The sequence below is a fragment of the Carcharodon carcharias genome, chromosome 2, assembly GCF_017639515.1.
Source record: "Carcharodon carcharias isolate sCarCar2 chromosome 2, sCarCar2.pri, whole genome shotgun sequence".
In the NCBI taxonomy this organism is placed as follows: domain Eukaryota; kingdom Metazoa; phylum Chordata; class Chondrichthyes; order Lamniformes; family Lamnidae; genus Carcharodon; species Carcharodon carcharias.
The window spans coordinates 201,468,364-201,492,213 of record NC_054468.1 but is presented as its reverse complement, the minus strand read 5'-3'; the positions used below and the strand labels follow the sequence as shown (position 1 = coordinate 201,492,213).

At 44.7% G+C, this 23,850-nt stretch overlaps 1 protein-coding gene across 2 annotated transcripts in view; it reads left to right on the top strand.

The window, feature by feature from the left end:
- LOC121269436 (protein kinase C epsilon type) overlaps nt 1-22,260 on the top strand; it is a 695,765-nt gene extending 673,505 nt beyond the window's left edge. For both annotated transcript variants that reach the window (XM_041174046.1, XM_041174045.1), the window contains 2 exons: nt 2,986-3,132; nt 19,506-22,260. In XM_041174046.1, coding sequence (XP_041029980.1) covers nt 2,986-3,132; nt 19,506-19,652 — 294 coding nt within the window. In that variant the 3' untranslated portion in view covers nt 19,653-22,260. The remainder of the gene's footprint in view (nt 1-2,985; nt 3,133-19,505) is intronic.
- The last annotated feature ends 1,590 nt before the right edge of the window (nt 22,261-23,850 follow it).

The following is a 23,850-nucleotide window of genomic DNA, read 5'->3' as shown; positions in this document are numbered from 1 at the left end:
TGTTTTTATATGTAAGGACATTGAATGAACAGCAACAAAATGATGTATTTGTCTAGACACTGGTTAGGCCATAGTTGAATGCTGCTTATGGTTCTGTATATCCCATTATTGTAAAATGTAAAGCCATAGGTATAGTAAACATGATTAAAATGGTACAATAACAAATACTGTGCCGGAAATCTGAAATAAAAACATAAAATGGTGGAAATACTCAGCAGGTCTGGCAGCATCTGTGAAAATGTCAATGTTTCAGTTCTGTCATCCTTCATGAGAATGGAAAGAAAACCATTTCTTCATTTTCAAGTATATGTATCATTGTAAAGTACCACAAGTTTTCTTTCAGCCACTTTCCAAAGGGAATTGTGGGACTGTTCAAAAGATCTAAATTTTACAATTTACATTATTCAGCCTTAACCAGTTGCACTCCATTGAAATGCATTACCATGGGCAGCAACAGTTCAAGAACCATCATGTTTATTTCATAAAATTTGATTATGTATATCTAAACTTAGCCGTATAACTTTTGATCCCAATCTAACTAAATATTTATCTAGCTTTTTGATCAGTTCATTGGGATGACTCTAAATACTATTTTTGAATTCTATTCCATATTTTTATCACTACTTGGGAAACAAAGATCTTGTCCAATTTCTCCACCAAACTCACATCCGCCGCCATCGCCATTTTCCTAAAGTCAGCTGCGTCACCCCACCACCCCTCACCACCGATAGCAAAGTCAGCATGGGGATGACCTACTCCACACCAGCCCGCACCGCAGTCATAAAGCAGTGCAGGAGGGCTAAACAGAGGCAGAGTGGAACTTCCACCCCTCACTGGAGGAAGTCCCATCCTGAGGAGCTGCTGGCCAATCTATCAGTCCAGGCAGCACCAAGAGTGCATTAGTGGGCGCGAGGCATACAGCGAAGAAGCAGAAGAAGGCCCAGTGGATCCCCGGAAACAGGTAAGTGCAGTATTCTGGGCAGGGAGGGTTTATGCAGGGTAGGGAGGAGGCACGTGGTTGGGGGCTATCTTAGGGAGGCCACCACCCCCCACCGCGCCCCTCCCCCCCACCCCCCGCCGCCCCCTGATCCGCAAAGTGCAGACCCTGAAGATAGATCCGCCCCTTAATTGCTTCCCTTTGAAGATCTTCTTTAAAAATCGGACTGCCCACTCATGCCTGACTGCCCAGGCCAACGGTGTATGGCATGGGCAGCATATTATCAGGGTCAATTAGCTCGGTAACAAGCCTAATTGACCCTTGACTATCTAGCTAAATATGGTGGGTGGGCTGCCAAGCTCAGCGCCCGCCCACCCCACCCATATTATAGAGGTAAGCTCGGGGGTGGATGGAAAGGTCGTGGGATTGGCACCCACCCTATTTCTCGTGCCCCCTGCCGGAAACACGATCGACAAGGGCACGTAAAATTCAGCCCCTTGTCTGAATGACCACTCTTTGTTTGTAAGGCTAGAGTGAGTATTGGCAGCAAATATAAAACATAGCATATGAATCTGATCTTGCCCTTATCCAACATCCATGTTGCACACTTTTCTGAAGGATCACAAAATGGAGATCAGCTGAAGGGAATTTACCATTCCACCCTCTCCCCTCCGCCAATCTCTTTAGTCTAGTGATCTTGAAGCTAATTGTAGTGTCCCTACTGTCATCCCTACGGAGGTCAGCTCACCCAGCATAAGTCATGAGTCAAATTGACACCTTCCAGATCTATATGGCTAAATACCTTAAGCAACAATGGGGTTGATTTTCTTCATCGTTATCTGGATAGTAATCTGGTGAATCAGTTTGTCTGGGTTTTATAAAACTGTCTTAAGTTTCATTATATTTATTTCAATGGAATGCAAATCAGGCAGGTTCACTGAAGGATGGCCTATCTATGCTGCCAGACTTCTGTACAGGCAATGAAGGTGAAAAGGTATCTTAATTCTTTTATCCATTGAGATATTTGAGGAGCTCAAAAATGTCTTTTACATCTGGAATTTCCTTGTGCTCTTTCTTGACAAGACTGGGTTTCTGCCAATCTTCCACTAAAATTCTACCAACCAATCAGGAGAGCCCCCAAGGTAATCCCTGCAGTTAGTTGTTAACCTGATTTAGGATGCGCTATTTTTAACCTTGTATCCTCCAAGCTTGTGTTCCACAGTCTAAATTAGATAATCTGCTTTCCTCTACAGAGCTAATTTTAAGGATTTTCATAAAATCACACAATGGTTCACATGAAGAAAGCCTTTTGGCCTATTTGATCTCACCCTCTCAGAATACCAAAATTGCTGCTTTCCCATTACAGCATCTAGCTTTTTCCTAAATGAGTCAATTGTCTTGATTTCAATTATGCTTCCTGGTAATCCATTCCAACTATCGACCACCCTCTAAAGAAATACTTCCTGGCATTTGTTCTTTGAAGTGTTCCTGGTAGCCAAACATTACAAGAATTGGAAACTCATGATCCATATTTTCAGAAAGCTAACTGATCATCAGACTGAATGCAGTGTAAATATTTCTGATGCCAGTTTTGGGATATATTCTCACTGGAATATTTAGACTTTGGCTTGGCGTCACAAGTCCTGGATAATTGTGTCCTCGACTGGCAAAATTTCCAGCCACCTTTAACAAATATCAGCAATTTTTGCATCAAGCGCATATACTATTCTGACTCCAATAGAGTCCCTTACTCACCTTTACTGCCTGACCTAAGCCTATCCTAAGGCGGGGATCTGTACGTTTGGATTGAGGCCTTGTCCTTACTGTTGCCATTGGCAACTTTTTAAACCAACACTTGACATTGCCTGTAAAAGTTGACATCAGACTGTGCATCCAGGATATTGAATTTTTGCACATAACTGTGGGAACTACATCATTTATCACTGTCCTATTGTCACACAGTTGAAGATAATGAGTTAATACTCTGCATCTTTTCTATGAAATGATTTGCAAGTCAAATATCTTACATATTCCTTTTTTGATTTCAGTTTATGACAAAGAGCCCAAATAAACGCTTGGGTTGTGTTACATCACAAGGTGGGGAGGAGGCCATTAAACAGCACCCATTTTTCAAGGAAATTGATTGGGTGCTGCTGGAACAGAAGAAAATAAAACCTCCATTTAAACCAAGGATTGTAAGTACCATTGATCAGCAATTCGTTTACAGGGAAATTCATATGAATCAATTTTTTTTCAGAATTATTGAGAAACTGTGCGCATGTAAAAATGAAACTGCTAGTATGCCAAAAACAAGCACTGTTTCTTGCCATCCCAGAAAGCAGAAATGGAGCCAATAGCATGGTTGAGGTAGGTTCATCACTCCTACATGCAGGGCACACCCAAGTTTGTTTTTTAATTCATTCATGGGATGTGGGCATCGCTGGCTAGTCCAGCATTTATTGCCCATCCCTAATTGCCCTTGAGAAGGTGGTGGTGAGCTGCCTTCCTGACCATGTGTTGTAGGTACACCCACAGTGTTGTTAAGGAGGTACATACTGCTGCCACTGTGCGTTGGTGATGGAGGGAGTGAATGTTTCTGGATGGGGTGCCAATCAAACAGGCTGCTTTGTCTTGGATGGTGTCAAGCTTCTTTAGTGTTGTTGGAGCTGCACTTATCCAGCCAAGTGGAGAGTATTCCATCACACTCTTGACTCATGCCTTGTAGATGGTGGACAGGCTTTGGGGAGTCAAGGGTTAAGTTACTCACTGCAGGATTCCGAGTCTCAGCCACAGTATTTAAATGGTTGGTCCAGTTCAGTTTCTGGTCAATGGTATCCCCCAGGACATTGATAGCAGGGGATTCAGCAACGGTAATGCTATTGAATGTCAAGGGATGATGGTTAGATTCTCTCTTGTTGGAGATGGTCATTGCCTGGCACTTGTGTGGCACAAATGTTACTTGCCACTTGTCAGCCCAAACCTGGATATTGTCCAGGTCTTGCTGCATTTGGACATGGACTGCTTCAGTATCTGAGGAGCCACGAATGGTGTTGAACATTGTGCAATCATCAGCGAACATCCTGATTCCTGACCTTATGATGGAAGGAAGGTCATTGATGAAGCAGCTGAACATGATTGGGCCTAGGACACTACCATGAGGAACTCCTGCAGTGATGCCCTGGAACTGAGATGACTCAGCATGACTCCAACCAGCAGAGAGTTTTCCCCAATTCCCATTGACTCCAGTTTTGCTAGGGCTCCTTCATGCCACACTCGGTCAAATGCTGCCTTGATGTCAAGGGCAGTCACTCTCACCTTATATCTGGAGTTCAGCTCTTTTGACCATGTTTGAACCAAAGCTGTAGTGAGATCAGGAGCTGAGTGCCCTGGCAGAACCCAAACTGAGCATCAGTGAGCTGGCTATTGCTAAGCAAGCATTGCTTGATGGCACTGTTGATGACGCCTTCCATCATTTTATTGATGAGTTGAAGGCTGGTATGTTGGAATAGCACCATGGTGCCCTGATGCATCAGAGGATGCCTTGGCAGAGCACCACATGAATGTACAACAACAACTTATATTTATATATTGTCTTTAACACAATAAATGTCCTAAAATGCTACACAGAAGCATTAAGAAGCAAAATTAGATACTGAGCCACATAAGGCAATTGGCCCATAACTTCCAAGCTCTGGAGCGTCGTCACTCGGAGATACCCATACTCCAGAGATGCGCTGGGGACCCCTCCCATGTCCAGAAGTCCCCAGGTAAGGATTGCATGGCAATTGCCCAGGAAGTTCAAACCTCCGTTGGGCAATTGCCCTGCAATGGGAGCCATCCTAAAGTACAATGAAAATCACAAACTTCGGATGATTCTGACTGTGTTTACAATAATAGCTACCCAGAAAAAGTTAGAAGACTTTTAAGATTTAAAACCACTTCTAACATCTGGTTAACTATGGTACTGACCACCCCCAACTCCCAAAGGTCTCTCTCCAAACCCCCCGACTCATAACGTGACTCCCCGACTACCCCCACTCCCGCCACTAAACCCCCAATCCCACCCCGACACCCCACGTGACACCCCTCTTACTCCTCCCAGAACCCCCCCCAGGTCTCCTCTGAACCCTCATGGGACCTCCCCCCTTACTGCCCCCGATCCCACACAGGACTGCACCCACACCCTGACCCCCCCTTGATGCCCCCTACCTCCCATGGGAACCCCCCCAAACTGTCCTCCCTTCCCTCCTCTGTGAGTACCCCCCCGACCACCTGACCCTCTACTGACCAGCCAAGCCCTGACCACCCAATACCCCATACTGACCACCCGGTTAGCCAGGGTTAGGTTCCTTCAGACATTTCTTGCCCGGAAAAACCAATGTACAAGTTGAAATATTGTACCATAGATGTGTAGCACTGTGCATTGCTAGCTGGAATAACTTGCGAAATAAAATAAATCACTGAATATAACAGAAATGCTACGTAAATTCAAACTGGATAACATTAAGTCACCCAAACAAGCCCTGAGTAGCACAGCTCACCCACTGCACCACTGAAACTCAGCTGTCTCCATCCCTCACCTTTCCCTCTCTGTCTCTCTCTCTCTGTCTCCCCCTTTCCCACTCTGTGTCTGTTTCCTCTCCAGAGCCTGCACCCCTTCCTGAGTGTCTTCAGGGGCTGGGCTCCTGTCCTGGGGTGCCGCAGAAGCCAGGGAGGGCGTAGAGGAGCTCGGGGGGCGGGGAGGGTTGCGATGGAGGCAGGTGGGCTGTGGATGAAGCCATGGGGGCGGCAATGGAAGCCACGGCACGGCCAATGGGAGCCATCCTGCTCCCTGCATGACCCTGTTTGCCTCTCCACCAACACTGAAAGACAACCTGACTATTTCCAGCATTTTCTGCTTTGAATTGTCACCACCTCATGCAGCTGCAGGCAAAGGACTTGGACCAAAGATGGCTTCATGGTTCAACGATGACTTCCTGCTCGTCCTCAGGCTCATCCTGAGACTCATCTTCTGCTCGCCCGAGTTACTTTCAGTTCATCACCTGACTGACGCTGGCAGCCTCCCATCCCTGCCCTGCGCTCCTGCACCTGGATCTCAGAACCCGTTCTCTCTTCGTATTCGGGATCCTGGTGACTGCAGCAGCAGCTCCAGCGTGAGACCGTGGCAGCGACTGACCCAGAGTGCAGCTCAGGAGAGGCGGGAGAGTGTAGATGATGTAAAACCGAAAAATGGCAGCGCCAATCAGAAAAAAAGGTCCTAAAGAATAACAGCATTAAAGAGAAAAGCAATTTATAGCGAGGACTTGCTGTATTTTGGAGGGTGTAGAGCTGGAGGAGATTACAGAGATAGGGAAGAGCGAGACGATGGAGGGATGGACCAGGCCACAACCTGACATTCCAGAGAGGGGAGGCCCTGGCAGAGATGATCTAACAGTGTGAGCCGCATCCTCCGAAGATGAGTCTCAGGATGAGCCTGAGGACGAGCAGGAAGTCATCGTTGAACCATGAAGCCATCTTTGGTCCAAGTCCTTTGCCTGCAGCTGCATGAGGTGGTGACAATTCAAAGCAGAAAATGCTGGAAATAGTCAGGTTGTCTTTCAGTGTTGGTGGAGAGGCAAACAGGGTCAAAGAGTAGAGACTCTTTTTTTGAATACTTATTATTCAGGAGGGAAATGACACAGGTGGGTCCTGAATGAGACACTGCTGGTACAGTAATCCACAGAATGGAAAAACATGCTCTGATGTGCTGCTGCTCCACTAATTCAGTGCCAGCTATGGATGCTGCCTTCTTCAAAGAGTGGTGCCGCCAAATGTAGTTTTCTCATCATGATGCCATCAACCTAGTGCCTGCATGACTTTAAGTGGGTTGACATGACCGACTTCTGGTTCACGGCCTAACCCCTCTCCAGCTAATGTCCCATCCTACAGATCCAGTTGGGTGATGAGTCCCTCCTTCCCAGCGCTAATTGGATGACCTTCCCACTGACAGCTGCCAACAGGTTGGTCAATGCTTGATTTGCTGTCCTGAAACAGTGAGGGCAGGAGCTAGCAGACCATGTACTTCCTATTCCATGTCCTTCGTTCCGCCAGAAACTATAACGTGAGGGCACCCACACTTACCTCGTCCTGGACTTCAAGTGGAATTTCCCGTGCCTGTTGGCAGTGGGCATGATCAGTGGCGGGTGCAGACAATATGGCATGATCTGGTTAACAATGGCAGGAAGGCAGTTCGTGATCGTCCGCTCAGCCCGCCAACAGTGGTCTGCGTTTCCCACCAACAGTCATCGGGGCGCTCATTGTAATACATCAGCATCGCATTAAAAGACCATTGCACCAGGCTCTGGAGTCCCACCGGATCGGCCGTTCACGTTGGCAGGAAAGCACGTCAACATGCTTCACAACAGCACACAGGCGACGTGCACTTGGTGGCCTTCACTTTGGGGGAACTGAGGTGAGTGGGCAGCATCGTTTTCCATAGCTCACCAGGGTCACCTGTTGCTTTGCAGGCTTCAGGAGTGCCGGGGGCCCTGGGTGGAGTGCTGCCCAGCCTCGGAGGCGACTGTTTTCGGGGTGTGGGGGCAAGGTGGTGTCCAGGGGCAGCTGCTGCTTGGTCCCGGAGGTGATTGTACTCGGGGTTGGGTGTCCAGGGGCAACTGCTGCCCTGGCGTTGGATCCTGCGCACAGGAAATCGAGGTGGGGGGCAGGAAAGGCAAGGGAAATGGCCATGCACTAGGGACACCAATATAAACTGACCATCTTTCTGCAACTGAGACAGTTCAGGCGCAGTCACAGTGATACGATTGGGGTCGGATTTCTAGCCTGCCCACCCACCACTGTGCCAACAAGCCCTCCAGACCTAACCTCCCCACCACCCCGGTCAGATCCCCCACCACTTCACCAGACTGAGCAGCAGTTGGACTGCTCAGGTTACACAATCTCCTCGCCAACACTGGCCATGTAACAGTCACTGCTGGAGGTACTCACAGCCCCTTGCAATCTCAGCATCCCAGTTTGGACCAGTACCACCCATATTGCAAGTTGACAGGGTGGCCATGCAGTGCACCCATCTCTGGCCATCCGAGGAGTGGCCAGCACTTCCTGGAAAGCATTAAGAGGCTGTCACACAGGATGAGGAAAAGATGCTAAGTACACCCATGCTAACCAGATCTCTCTCTCTCTCTCTTTCATGCTGCAGGAGGACCACGTTAGGATCATGGATCCTGGTGACCTAGCTGTATGCCTGATAGCCAACAGAGAGTGAAGAGAAGGAGTAGAGAGTGACTGAGGCTCCTGGCTGCACAAAGACAGGAGCAGCAACCTCAGGAAGAAGGGGCTGCTGGGGCTTCCATACATGCTGCCCAGGAGCAACAGTGAGCCACGGCTGGTCGGTGCCTAGCGAAACCCAGGGTCTATAGACACCGCCTGTCATTCCTGCAGATGACTGAGATCCAGTGTCGTCGAAGATTGCACATGTCTAGGGACCTGGTCGCTCACATCTGCCACTTACTGCAGGACTTGGCACCAAGGGGAGATGGAGAGCATCCACTGCCAGTGGCTCATTTCAGGAATCTACAGATGACCTCTGTGGGATCTCACAAGCCGCCACCCATAAATGCATCCATGAGGTCACGGATGCCATCTTTTCGAGGGCACATGACTGGGACAACCAGGATGTAAGGGCCATTGGATTCGCCCAGATATCGGGATTCGCACAGGTGCAGGGTGTGATTGACTGCACCCATGTGGCGCTAGGGCCTCCACCGCTGCACAAGGTGGACTACATCAACCGCAAGGGCGTTCACTCACTGAATGTGCAGCTGATGTGCAATCACCAGAAACGCATCCTGCAGGTACGCGCATGGTCTCCAGAGAGTGTGCATGATGCCTACATCCTCAGTCGCTCACAGATCCCTGCAGTCTTCCAGGGTTGGCTGCAGGGTTGGCTCCTCGAGGACAAGGGCTACCCACAGAGGCCATGGCTGATGACATCCATGCGGTGGCCTCAGACTGCAGCAGAGCAATGCTATAATGAAGCTCATGCTGCAGCTCGCAACTTGATGGAGCAGACCATCGGGATGCTGAAGATGCGGTTCCGGTGCCAGGACTGGTCTGGCAGTGCCCTGCAATATAGTCCACAGCGGGTGTCACACATCGTCCCGTCATCTGTTGTGCCTTTTACAACCTGGCACTCCAACTGGGAGACAAGCTGGCTGAGGAGGACGGCAGTAAGGATGAGGGTGAGGAGGTCCTTGGTGGTGATGATGGTGGGGATGAGGCTTTCGCACAGACTAGATGAGGCAGGCGACTTGGGAGGCCCTCAGAGCTGCCAGATATGTGGAGGATGATGACGACATGCAGTGAGGTGTCCCTTTAGATTCTCACATCACAGTTGTGAACATATGACTCCAGTCTGGCTTATGGCAGCGCCAACACTCTCTGTGAGAATGCTCCTCTCATGGAGATGCAGTGAAGGCCCTAATAGCTCGATCGCAGGGCGATGATGACAACATGCAGTGAGGACAGTCCATGATTCTTCACATAGCCTCTATGAATATCTGAATCCTGTCTGGCCGAGGGCAGCTTGTTTGCGCTCCGTGATCAGGGCCATCTCATAGAGATGCAGCCATGAAACTTTAGACGCATCCGATGCTGTGTCCACCTTCACCACCTGAGCCCTTCAGGAGCTGCTGCACAGCATCAATGGTTGCAGACACTGGTGCGATGGGGGCCAGCCCCACCTTAAATGTCCTGAGAACACACAGAAAGAATGAGAGAACTTTGTGGCATCTGCCCACTACATTCTAGCAGCAATGACTAGCACTGCCAAGGTGCAGACATCAGTAATGCTTCCAGGGATTGTGAGGCCAGACCATCACTGTGTCTGACGGCTGCACAGAACACAGGGAAGACACCCTGGACTGAGATACCTGCCTTTATCTTATGCAGAAAAGTTTCACGTCCAAGTGACAAGAACAATGCTCATCAGAACAAGGAGCCATAGGCAGGGAGACATTCTTAGGAGTTTATTGACAATAGTGAACAATATGTATAAGTGACCAACACCCATGCCCAGGCTGTGCAACTACTTTTCCTTAACTGCTGTAACCCTGTCGCTATATCTTGGTGCTCCCCGGACATCCACAGCGGAGGTGGAGACAGCCAGCTGACTGTGACGCCCTGTTGGTGATGACCTTGGCGGCGTCCTCTGGAGGGCCTGCTTTCAGGGTCCTGCAGTGTGGCAGAGGCACCCTCCTCGGCCTGTGAAGCTGGAGCTGCAGACGCCACGGGAAAAGGGGATTCGGGTGGGCCAGACACTCCTGGAGTCACCTGGGTGGATGACCCTGGGGTGTGCACATGCTGATCCTCCTCCCTTTGGGTGCCTGAGGATCCCTGGCTGATTCCACGGGGGAGGGGGTAGCTGGAATGAGATCAAGCCACCCGGCACCCATCTCGCACACGCTCTGTTGGAGGGCAATTATGGCATTAGCGATGGAGGTAAGTCCATGCAGCAGTGCAAGAGTGACGTCCTGGATCAAGGTCTCCATGTCGGCTGCCATCCTGCCTGTGTTGACCACGGTGCATTGCTATGCCAGCGCTATCACCTCAGCCTGAAGGCGGACGGACTCCTCCATCGTGCCTTGCAATCTGAAGTTTCCTAGCTTGTCTTTGCAGCTCCAGCAGCTGTGACATGACCGAGTCCAGAGGCTAATCCTCTGACTCAGACTCAACAGGTTCCTGGCCTCCAGCAACCCTCTGAATGCCGGGGACCTGGGAAGTCCCTGCTGTGGATCAGACTGTGCACTGTGCTCACTAGTATGTGATCCCGTGCCTATTCTAGAGCTGGCTCCCACTCAGGTGTGTGTCTCTGCACTGGTGGAGGGTGTGGATGAGCGCTGTGACGGAACGTCGAAGGGGGTGCCTTCAGATTCCCCTTCGGAGGTTTCTTCGGAACTTGATTGGAGGCCGTGGGTCAGGGACTCTGTTGGCTATTTGGCAGATGTGCCTGTGAAAGCAAGGAGAGATTATTAGCACAAAGTCACAGCATGGTTGTCTGATGGATGTTGCACTGCTGGATCCTCACTTGGTTGAGCACCACCGACCTCACCGTCAGCACAGGAACGGTCCCGATGGTGGCCAGCCAGTTGCATGGCTCTGTTTTCAAAGTCCATGAGGACCTTGATTTCGGACATTTCACCACCAGTCTGCAGCTTCTCTCTCTTGTGTGCCAGCTTGTCCTGCATGGATAGAGATGACGAAAGTGTAAGCAGAATGCCTACCGGGCCAGATGATACATGCGCCTGTCCTGTGCGGATGGTGAGTGGTCCCATGGTCATGCTGAGGACAATGAAGGTGTGTGTGAAGGAGTGAATGGTGATGTCCCTTGAACTGGCAGTGAGTGAGGGCCCTGTAGATCTCTGCTGTGGTTGTGAGTGTGTGAGTTGAGAGTGATGAAAAGAGTGATTTACCCTGGCAGAACGGAAATCATCATTCATCCTCTTGTGGCACTGGGTGGCTGTCCTCTTCTGAAGGGTGTTGACTCTGACCACCGCTGCCACCGCCTCCCAAGCCAGATTGGTCACGTTGCTGCTCATCCTGCGGTCAGAGCCGGGGCACAGGACATCCCAGCGGGCCTCCACAGCATCCAGCAGTTGTTTGAGGGACCCATCATCAAAACAGGGGGGCTGTAGTCTTTTTGCCTTTGCTGGCCATGTCTCCTAGGCAGCGGTGGTGAGCTGGGAGCGATGAGCGGTGTGCTGGCAGCTGCCTTTTAAACATGGCGGCCAGTGTGATGAAATGGCAGGGTGAGGGTGGGAGGGCGAATGACAGTCCACCCAGCATGTTTCCCAGGAATGCATAAATAACGAGGTGGGTTTGGGATAATACAGCGTGAAAACCCGCCATTGCAGCTGGCCGGTAAAACATCATTTTACCACCCGCTACAGCAGTTAGTGCAAATCTGTGAAAATTCCGCCCTTTGAATCTGGAGACTGCTTATAGTCCCAGTCCTAGCCACTGTTGCTACTGGTGCTGCTGGAACTAGAGAGCTGCCTTGGAGCATTAAATGGCAGCAGAGCAGCCAGTATTGATGGGGATGTGTTCCCCACTGACTCTTTGAGTGGTGGGGCAGGAAACATCATCATCTGAAAAATCCTGCCCATGATTCCTGAAACACTGGAGATGTAGAAATCTTGAACAGCATTTATATCTGTATCCATGTTACTTCACTGTAAGAAAACAATTCATGCATTATGTCAAGATAAGGTACTAAGCTCCTGAAAGGTTTAAATCAATGAAGAAATTAAACAAAATAGGAAAATTCCTGATGTGAATTTTAATTGAAGATCTTAGCTGAAAATAAAAACTGGGAACAATTTTGAGGTAACCTTATATCCTGTGTAAAAGTTTTGATTGAAGAGTTGTGGCTGGGAGTAAAAGAAATTGGATAAAATACATTCTTCAATGTCAAAAGCAAAAAGAATCTTGCTGCTATTTATTGATACTTGCAATGACATTCCTCTTTATAGGTTACAACATGCTCCACAACTATTGTGAATAATGATGTAAATTTAGTCATTAAGTTGATTCAAAATTATTTCAGAATTTGACAAGTTAATGAATTGGATTAAAAGCAAAATACTGTGGATGCTGGAAATCTGAAACAAAAACGAAAATGCTGAATTAGATTAATCATTTTAGAAACTGATAAGAGTACTAAAGGTTGATAATGCCAAATTTATTTTAATGAGCCTTATTTAAATACTGCTAAATAATCACTGAATATTGCATATTTATCAACAGTTGTTGAACCAAAAAACAGTTTTGTCAATGTAGGGTTCTACAGCAGTGTAGATTGAGCTTGACAGAAGAGTTTTTCCAAATGTAATTTAATATTTAAGGAGAACAGTTTTCCCAATTTTCTCTTCTTTTGATGTTAGAGTATGTTTCCAAGGATATTCAAAATATTTAGTGCCTCACCAAGTTACCATTCCTCAGTGTGTATACAGCCATAGAAGGCAACACAGTCAGAGCTGCTCCTGTTCTTATCAAAACTGATAGCTTTGAACAGACTACAGCCTGAAGAAACTTGACTTCTAATCTAACCAACACGCTCTTTAGAGGAGAAAATGTCCCTCAACCTGCACATTTCTGTAACAATACAGTCAACTATAGGGTCATCCATGTAAGAATCATTGGATCACTATTGATGATGAAGTGCTTTCTGAAACTATGGATGGCTTAGCAGAGGGAATAATAATCATAACTAGTTGCTCTCACACACCTCTAGTGGTCAGTTCAAAATGCCATTGGATAAGATGCTTGAGGAGCAGCTCTTAGCTGGCTTGCTGGCACACAAGCCTGAGAAGAAAATTATTCACACCTCTGAAAAAACTTATTCCTGCTGAACTGCTGGAAAATATGTTTTTTATTTAACTTGTTTGTATGTTTTTTATTCATTCATGAGGTGTAGGCTGGCTGGGCCAGCATTTATTGCCAATCACTAATTGCCCTTGAGAAGGTGGTAGTGTTCTTGAACTGCTACAGTCCATGTGGTGTTGGTACACCCACAGTGCTGTTAAGAAGGGAGTTCCAGGATTTTGACCTAGTGACAGTGAAGTAACGGTGATTTATTTCCAAGTCAGGATGGTGAGTGACTTGGAGGGAAACTTCCAGGTGGCGGTGTTCCCATCTATCTCTGCCCGTGTCCTTCTAGATGGCAGTGGTCTTGGGTTTGGATAGTGCTGTCTAAGGAGCCTTGATGAATTCCTGCAGCAGATGGTACACACGGCTGCGACTGTGCGTTGGTGGTGGGGGGAGTGAATGTTTGTGGATGGGGTGCCAATCAAGCGGGTTGCTGTGTCCTGGATGGTGTCAAGCTTCTCGAGTGTTGTGGGAGTTGCACTCATCCAGGCGAGTGGGGAGTATTCCATCACACTCCTGACATGTGCCTTGTAGATAGTGGCCAGGCTTTGGGGAGTCAGGAAGTGAGTTACTTGTTGCAGGGTTTCTAGCCTCTGACCTGTATTCAATTGAATATTTGCATCATGACAGCGACTCCACATTGCGTCTCTCCACATGTGGCTCAAACGGGAGAAAGGCTCCATTAAACCTGATGAGACATCACTCATGCTCTCTGCACTTCTTCTGAAGTCAGCTAGGAAGTCAGAACTACCCAGAGGACCACGTTCACAGATTGAGTCATCACAGATTTCCCTGACACATTCACACCTTTAGGTTGGGGTTTTGCAAAACCACAACCTACCTGCTGATGCCCCTGGAAAGCAAATTAACATACTAGGGAGATTTTAACCATATATAATGTCTCACATGAATAACTTATAAATTATTGAATTATTTTAACTTATCTTTGGAGCCTCATGATGTTGCATTCAAGACTAATCACACTACCTTTTGCTGTTAACTTATTGGGGCAACATTGTAACTCATTCAAAGCCCAATCATTTACACGGAGTTAAAATCAGACCCATTATATTTCAGGACCTCATGCAGGTGATGTTGCTCTTTTCATCCTGTGATCACCAAGCTTTTACATCTCAAATAAAAGTAGAAAATGCCAGAAACATTCAGCAGATGAAGCGTCGGTGGGGAGAGAAAGAAAGTTAGCATTTCAGGTCATTGATATTTCATTAGAACTAGAGAATGTGAAAGATTTAACAATTTATAAGCAAGCACAAAGCCAGGGCAAGCGGAAGGGTGTGTTAATGGAGGAAAGAACAATGGAGAAGGTCTTTGATGGGGCATAGAGCAGGAATGATTAAATGACAAATAGGATGATGGTACAGGGCAAAAGGGGGTGGTAATGGAGTAGAGAAACAAATGGTGGTTCCAGAGGAGGTCTAAGTGGCAACGGCAAAATAGCAGAGGGGCAGGGAAGCATGGAAAAGCTGGCAAAGAGGTGAAGGTGAGAAAGATAGGTAGATTCCAGTGATACAGATCAGCCTATCCACCCACAGCACCAGCTCCCAACTCCCCCACTCTGAGGGGCTCTGGTGCAGTCATCCTCCATTACAGGACTTGACCTCCAAGAGAATGAGGGCGATGGTTAAGCTCCAAAGTTGTTGAGCTCAATATTGTGGCCGGCTTGTTGTGCAAAGTGTCAAATGGAAAGATGAGACATTGTTGCTCGAGTTTGCCTTGTGCATCATTGGAATAGTATAGGAGACCAAGTACCAAGAGATCAAAGTAGAATGGAAAATTAAAGTGGCAAGTGACCAGAAGTCAGGGTTGCGGACTGAATGGTGGTGTTGAGCGAAATGATCACCCAACTGACATTTGTTCTCCCTGGTAGAGGCCATGCCTTGAGCATTGGATGCAGTTTTTTAACTGGGAATAAGTACAAGTGAAGCACTGTTACGCCAGAAAGGAGTGTTGGGGCCATGGATGGTGGACAGAGAGGAGGCAAAGTAATGGTGTTGCTTCTTCTGCACTTGCATGGAAAGATGCTGTGGGAAAAGGAGGGTTTTGGGGACGATTGAGGGATGGACCAGTGCGATAAGAATGGAATGGTCTCTTTAGAATGCTGAATGGAGAGTGGAGAAGAAGCAATATTTACTGGTGGCATCTTGCTTGAGATGGCAGAATAGGTCTATTGAATGCAGAGGCTACTGGGGTAGAGGGTGAGCATAGTGTGAACTCTAGTGTGATTCTGGGAGAGAGCAAAAGGGGTAAGGACGGATGCACAGGAATTGGGAAGGATCCTGTCGAGGATCCTAGCAACCACAGTGGACAGTTCTAAACAAGAAACTTAGAGATGTTTGACCATTACTGCTTGATTTATCTCATTTGCTACTTTTCCCAACTGTACTGGGTATCTTGCAATTTCTGCAGGATTAAAATTAAACAACCCTTTTCTCAATTTAGATAAAAATATTGGACTTTTACCATTGTTGTTAAATTGTGTCATTAACTTAAATGTGCCGGATAGAACGTTAGGGAAAGCAACTAAAATAATGACAAAGTTAATGTCTAAGGGCAGAGGTCACACACGAGGCCTGGTAACTATGAACCACTGGGTACATAGAATGAACCTTATTTGAAGAAGTTCACATCAAAGGCTGAAGGGCTTATAAGTGAGCACTTTGTGGTTTGGGTGGCTCATCCAACCAGACTGTGCAGCTTTTCCGTTTCCTGCTAGTCTGATGCTTGGGTGCACACTAATTATAGGACAGTGCCTGTCTGGGAGAATCTTGCCTGACATCTGCATTGAGGTTTCAGAGAAGTTCTTGAGAAAGGTGACGAGGAGGGCACTGGTATATGGTTTAACCACAGTGACCTAGTGCCAACTTATTTTTCTACAAGTAACCACAACGATAACTGTCGATCTTTGGTGGCTGACAGTGACCTGAAACCTTGAAGAAGGTCATGAACTTTCAGATGTGTGGCATTCACACAGACACACACATAGGCACACACAAACACACACACAAAATGTGTTGAAATTCTATGTGTGGGCACTGAACTTAAGGAGCAGAAAAAAACTTAAGAATCTTTCACATATTTAATTTTTCCAAATACCTGACAGATCCAGAAAGAAATGGATGGCAACAGTCAATTTCTAAACTCTGCTTCCACTAACAGCAGAGAACAGACATAATCCAAAGGGGTTCCTTTTTCCTCTGACCACCTTCAACGCAGCAGTCTGGTGTCTGACTAATAAAATAGAAAATATACATGGGGAGCACTGTAAATATAAATTTTGTTAGGGGTTTTTTTGTACAAGGAAGAAATAAATGTAAGAACGGGTGACTTTTATCTACATGTACATTGGAAAAATCCGATTGGCAAAGGTAGCCTGGAAAATAAGTCCATAGAGTGTATGTGGGACATTTTCTTGGAGCAGTGCATTCTAGAGCCAACCATGGAGCATATTATTCTAGATGTGGTGATGAGCAATGAGACAGGATTAATCAATAACCTCATGGTAAAGGAGCCTTTTGATGACAATGATCATAACATGATAGACTTTAATACTCAGTTTGAAGGGTGAAGTGTAGGTCTAAGCCTAGTGTTATAAACATGAATCAAGGTAATTATAAGGGTATGAAAGTAGAGCTAGCTAAAGTAGTTTAAAAAGGTAGGACAGTAGAGATGCAGTGACAGACTTTTAAGGAAATATTTAGTAACTCTCAGCAAGGATTTATCCCAGTAAGAAAAAAGACTCTTTGAAAAGGATGCCTCACTCATGACTGTTTAGAAAATCTTAATGGTAATATCAAATTGAACGAAAAACTGCACAAATCTGCAAAAATTAGTGTTAGGTCAGAAGATTAGTCAGATGTTAAGAACCAGCAAATAATGACTAAAAAAATATAAAGGGGGAGGAAGTTGAGTATAAAAGAAAGCTAGCTAGTAATATTGAAACAGATAGTAAGAGCTTCTGCAAGTATTTAAATAGGAAAATAATAACTAAAGCTAGTGTTGAGCCTTTAGAGAATGACTCTGGGAATTGATAATGGAAAACAAGGAAATGGCAGCGACACTAAGCAGGTATTTTGTGTCTTTCTTCACTGTAGAAGACTTAGGAAAGTTCCTAAAGGTACTTGAAAATCAAAAGATGAATGGGAGGAAGGAACTTTAAAAAAATCACCATCGCTAGGAAAAAGTGCTGGGAAACTATTAGACCTCAAGGATATCAAGTCCCCAGGACCAGATGGCCCACATCCTTGGGCCTTAAAATACGTGGCTGCAGAAATAGTAGAGACATTGGTTATAATCTTCCAATTCCGCGGATTCTGGAAGGGTCCAAGTGGATTGGAAAATAGCTAATAAAGTACCTTTATTCAAGAAAGGAGGGAGACAAAAGTCAGGAAACTGCAGGCCAGTTAGCCTAACATCTATCATAGGGAAAATGTTAGAACCCATTATTAATTTATTAAGGTTATAGCAGGACACATAGAAAATATTAATGTCATCAGGCAATGCCAGCATGGCTTTGTGACAGTGAAATCATGTTTAACTAATTTATTAGAGTCTTCTGAGGAAATAACAAGCAAGGCAGATACAAGGGAACCTGTAGATGTGGTATACTTGGATTTCCAAAAGGCATTTGAAAAGGTGTTACATCAAAACCTACTACACAAGATAAGAGCACATGGTGTAGGGGATAACACTGTAGCATGGATAAAGAATTGGTTAGCTAGCAGGAAGCAGAGAATAGGGATAAATGGGTATTTTTCAGGTTGTCAAGCTGTGACCCGTGGAATGCCACAGAGATCAGTGCTGGGGCCTCAAGTATTTACAATCTACATCAATGATTTGGATGAAAGGGCCAAATATACGGTAGCTAAATTTTCCAATGACACCAAGATAGGTAAGGAAGTATATTGTCAAGAGGTAGAAAAAGTTGGCAGAGGGATATAGACAGGTCAAGTGAGAGAACAAAATTTGGCAGATGGACTATAATGTGGGAAAATATGAATTTGTCCACTTTGGCTGGAAGAATGGAAAAGCAGTATATTTAAGTAGAGAGAGACTGCAGAACTTAGTGGTATAGAGGGATCTGGGAGGCCTAGTACATGACTCACTAAAGGTTAATATTCAGGCACAGCAAGTGATTTGGAAGGCAAATGGAAAGTTACTGTTTATTACAAGGGGAATGGAATATAAAAGTAGGGAAGTTTTACTGCAACTGTACAAGGCATTGGTGAGACCACATCTGGAATGTTGTGTACAGTTTTGGTCTCCTTATTTGAAAATATATGTAATTGTGTTAGAAGCAGTTCAGAGAAGGTTTACTCGAATCATTCCTGGGATGGATGACTTATCTTGTGAAGAAATGTTGAACAGGTTGGGCCTTTACCCATTGAAGAATGAGGGGTGATTTTATTGAAACACATAAGACCCTGAGGGGACTTGACAAGGTATATTGGGAGGATGTTTCCTCTCGTAGGGGAGACTAGAACTAGGGGACACAGTTTAAGAATAAGAGGTCTCCCAAAACTGAAACGAGGAGAATTTTTTTTGTTAGTATGTGGAATTCTCTTCCCAGAGAGCAATGGAGGCTGGGTCACTGAATTTATTCAAGGCAGAGTTACACAGGTTTTTGAAAGACAAGGGAGTCAAGGGTTATTGGGGGCAGACAGGAAAGTGGAGTTGCGGCTACAACCAGATCAGCCATGATCTTAATCCAAGGCAAAAATAATCATCTCTACATGAAATTAGACAGGGCACAAACGAGGGAAAGGAATCATTTAAATTCAATAAAGAGCATTTGGAGGTTGCAATATTTGTCACAAAGTCAGCCTTATAAAAACCCTCTAATTTCTATTTCACACGATGCTTTCTTTGGCCAGCACAGACATGATGGGCCAAATGACCTCTTCTGTGCTATAATTCTTTCTATGTTTCTATGTTTAAGGCAGTGGACAGAACCATTGCATGTGGACATGTTAGAACCATTGTTTCTCATATCGCACAGCTTACTTTCAAGCTTTTGGAATCTCTTATATATTGTCACCTCCAGTGTCATTATATTAACTTTCTTTTTGTCTCAGATTTCAATGTAATCATCATTATCTGCTCTTCTGAAATACTTCTCATTGTTCTTTAGAAAACCAAAAGGGATGTGAATAACTTTGACCAAGACTTCACACGTGAGGAACCTGTGTTGACGCTTGTGGATGATGCTATTGTTAAGCAGATAAATCAAGATGAATTTAAAGGTTTCTCCTATTTTGGTGAAGAATCTATAGCCTAAGACATTTTCCTGGTGCTGCCACTACATGCCATTACCATGCAATGGTCCGAGAAATCTAGAAAGTTATTAGGATCAAGTTTTTTTTTAGTACTGTGTAGTACCTGCATTTCCCTGCAGTAATAAGTGTTTATGTTTCTACCTTGTTTCCATTTTCTGGTGTCTGTTTAAATTAATGCACTCCAGGGTTTTCGTTTTGTTATTTCTATTTAAATAAATAGTTATTTTGCTCATATTTTAAGCCTTCTGCTCCACCTGGGCTTTTCAGAAGAGACTTGTGTGTGTGGTGCAAACAGTATTAAATGTACTGTTATACTTGTAGAACTGCAGGTTCATTCATATACAGCAGGAACTCCGGTACAAGGAAGTGGAACAACCATGCAACAAAGGCACATGAAGCAGAACTACATACCAGAGCTTGACATAGAAATAGAAGCCTAGGAAAGTCAAGCAGTTGGCCAGCTTGTCTCGTCAATCAATTGATTATTCCGCCAGTATGGAAATTGCTCAGGCGAACAGAAAGGGTTACTGAGTGGTTTATTTAGTTATTTTTGTCTTTTTGTGGAGATGTTACACTGTTTTAAGTTGTCACTTTTTTGTGCAATTTCGAGTGAATTAGGGTGTTTGAAATTACATCACACATCTGGCTGTTACCCAGCCTAGATAAATACTCAACCTAGTAGATTGCAAGTCAGTCATGATTATTGTGCTCACCTAGTTGACTACTCAGTTCTTTGGTGACAGTCCTACAACTTAGTGTAATATTTTACTGTAATTTAGATCTTGAACAATCACCTTGCACTGAATTGTAGGCTTACTTCACAAGCAATGCTCGTCACCAAGACCAGAGTTGTTTGAGCTTTTTGTTATAGTAGTGTGTTACTTTGGCACATTGCACAAATCCTTATTTATACTACTGTCCCTTATCTGTACTATATTTTCAAGTGTGTATCTTATTTTTTTAATAAAGAATAGACTATGAAATATCGAGCATTATACCTAGACATAATAGAGGACTGACGATCAAATGACACAAAAACTGACAAGATATATGATGGTGTACATTGTTTAGCTTTTTATGAGTTACCCTTTGATAAATTGTGGCTGTGGTTGAAAAAATGATAATGTACACACATGCTGCCAGCTTGAGCAGGTCAGGTCTGGTTGTATTCTATTTTAGTGTTTCATGTGTGTGTGAATGTGTGTGAGCGTGCGTCTGCATATGTATGTGAGCGTGTGTATGCATGCATGTGTGTGTGTCCTAAAGTCACTTAGAATTTTACTGGACTGGTTTCCCAGTCACTGGGATCCATATTATCTGATGTATCTGGATTGCTAGATGCACAGAAATACTTGTGAGTGGCAAAGTAGCACTAAAAAGGGCTCTTTGCTTTTTGTACAGGCAAGAAGTTGTAAATACTGTTTGCTGCAAGGCCTGTGGAGTTCATTGAACAGTATCAACTGCTGCATGTTCAGGCATATTATATATATATTATAAATATATATATATATATATATATTAGTCATTGAGAAAAGTAATTAATGATAATGTCCATGTGCAATACTCTGTATGTGTATTTGTTCAAGTTGCTAACTCAAGTCTAACAAGTTGAGTTCTTTTTTGTCCAATGTCATAACCTTGTATTAAGCTATACTGGACCTGAAGTACAGTGCTTCAAACTGTATTAAGGGTGTTATTAAACATTGGGATGGAAATTAATGCAGACATTTGCAATGTTGTTACAGTTGCTCTCTTAAAGCAAGATATTTTAGAATGGAGACTCAAAGTCGAAGGGCATTTTTGATTATTTAAGTGATGCAAAACACGTAAAAATTAGTACATTTTTGTTATTCAGTACATTCCTCAAGCTTCTACAGATTCTTCAATCTGCTGTGTTAAGCATGAGCATTCATAGTATTAGTGATATAGATCAGGCCTCAGACTAAACACACTAGTGTTTGGTTTGTACAGTATATGGCGACTAAAACAGATGGCCAAGTTGGTTCATTGTGAAATCTTTGCATTGACAGGTGTTCCTCCATTATCAGCTTTTGCCTGTCTTACCATTTATTATTGGTTTACATTCACAGAAAAACGTGTTACCTTTTGCTTGATTGTTGAAACTTTTTTTCTCTCTCTTAAACGTGAATGCACTGTTGCATTGCTTCCCTGTCTGTGGTTAGATCTTCCCCTTTCCTGTGTATGCCAGCCTGCCTGAAGCAAAGAAAAGTGACAGTATCTCTGTCTCCTTGCTTCTCCTTCCTCCTCTATTTTACATAGAAGAAAAGAATCGCATGTCTGCTTTATGGAGAGCGATAAAAGGTTTGTCTCCAAAAACAAGGCTAAAAAATTACCTCTTTTTAACTTAAACAATGTACAAAACATGAGTCTGGCTGAATCAAAATGTTTTAAGTTTAGTTTCTGTTTTTTTTTGTGAGGCTTTGTTTGTACAAAAGGTATTTTCTTCATGGATGTATTTTAAATTTCCTGCCATCATTAGTGTTATTTCATTGTAAACATTATTACTGTGTGCCAAATGTACTGTATTCAACAGGACGTGAATGTGTAATGTTTGTTTTAAAACCCAATAATAAAAAAATACAATGTCAATGCATTGCCTGTTAGCTTTCTTTCTGAATTACACAATTTTTATCAAAATCATTGTATCACTTAATGGCCCAAATCTTCCAATCAAGGTCGGTGCCCCTGGTTCTGACCTTAATCAGACAAAAAAACTACCCAGTCACCTCCCTCCGATTTTTGTGAGTAATTTTCTAATGGCACATCCTTCCAAATTGACTCAGAGCAGGAAGCATCAGCAAAGGGAAACTGTGCAGAAGACATGTCCCCGTTTTATGGCACTAACTGCTATATTCTGGCAAGTAAAGAGTTTAAATGCGCCAAAGCTTCTTTGAAAAGCTTCAGAGAGAAGGTAAGGGAAGGTTGGTGAGGGAAGGCAGTACGGTGAGTGGGTAAGATGGGTAAAGTAAGTGGGTAAGGAGGTAGGGTAGTTAAGGTAAATAGGTAAGGGGAAGGGTAGGTTAGGGGGTAGGGTGGCAGCTGCATAGGGTGGCGAGGTCTAATATTTCCTGGGTAAGTATTTCAGTTAAATTAGTCAGAACTGTCCAAAGTTTCTGACTCTAACTCAGAATTGGAGACATTTTTGGAGGGTCCCAGGGAGCAGGGGAATTGTCCTTTGGAAGTTCAGACTTCCTGGGCAATTCCCACAGATGCATTGCATTGGAAAATCTGAGGGTCCCGACAGTGCACCTTGGAGGGGTACGTTCGGTCTCCAACTATCCATAGACTGGAAGATCTGGGCCAATATTTAATATTCTTTAAAAAAGCATTCACATCTAAGTGTGTTGATAGTGTTTTACTGTGGAAACGCTTTGTAAGTGATTAATACAACGCCTTTCTGTTTTTCTCCAGAACATTTTGTGCTTTGTTTTCCATGCCAACATGCCATCAAATGAATCAAAAGGTATTAGTGCCATTCTCAGGTGATTCCAACTTGTAGGGCAGAAGATTTTACTGTTTCTTTGTTAGGTACTGCATGATATTTTGCAAACACTACCGTAATATACTTTACATTTCTGTGTTATTTTTCCAAACACCGTTTTGCTGAGTTCTGTTGTTTTTTACCCTGGGTATACAATTGCAGCCCAAATAGAAACAGGAAAGTAAGGAACAAAAACGGGGGGCAGAATTTTCTGTTCAGTGTGCGGGGACAGGCCCTGCACGCCGACGCGTAAAATGATGCACGGTGATGTCGGGTATGCGTCCTGACGTCACTGTGCATCATTCTGATCTTTCGTTCAGTGGGTGTGCACCAGAGCCAGCTGTGTGCCTGCTGAACTAGCAAAGGCCTGTTAAGGCCATTTAAAAACCAATTGAAATCATTAACAGGATTGCCCGTTCAACCTTAAGGTTGGTGGGCAGATGAAGATCCCAGGTGGCCTTTGCATTTTTCATGAAACCTCATCCATGGGTGGGATAAGGTTTCATGAAGGGTTTATTAAATTAATAAATATTTTTGAAACATTTCATAAACATGTCCCAGCTCATTTGACGGTCACATAAGGGGACATAAGTAAATTATTTCTAACTTTCTTTATTTTAAACTTTAAAACTGGACTTAATCTCCCTGAGGCAGCTGCACTTCACTCAGGACTTCAAGATTTGTTTGACTACCTTGCT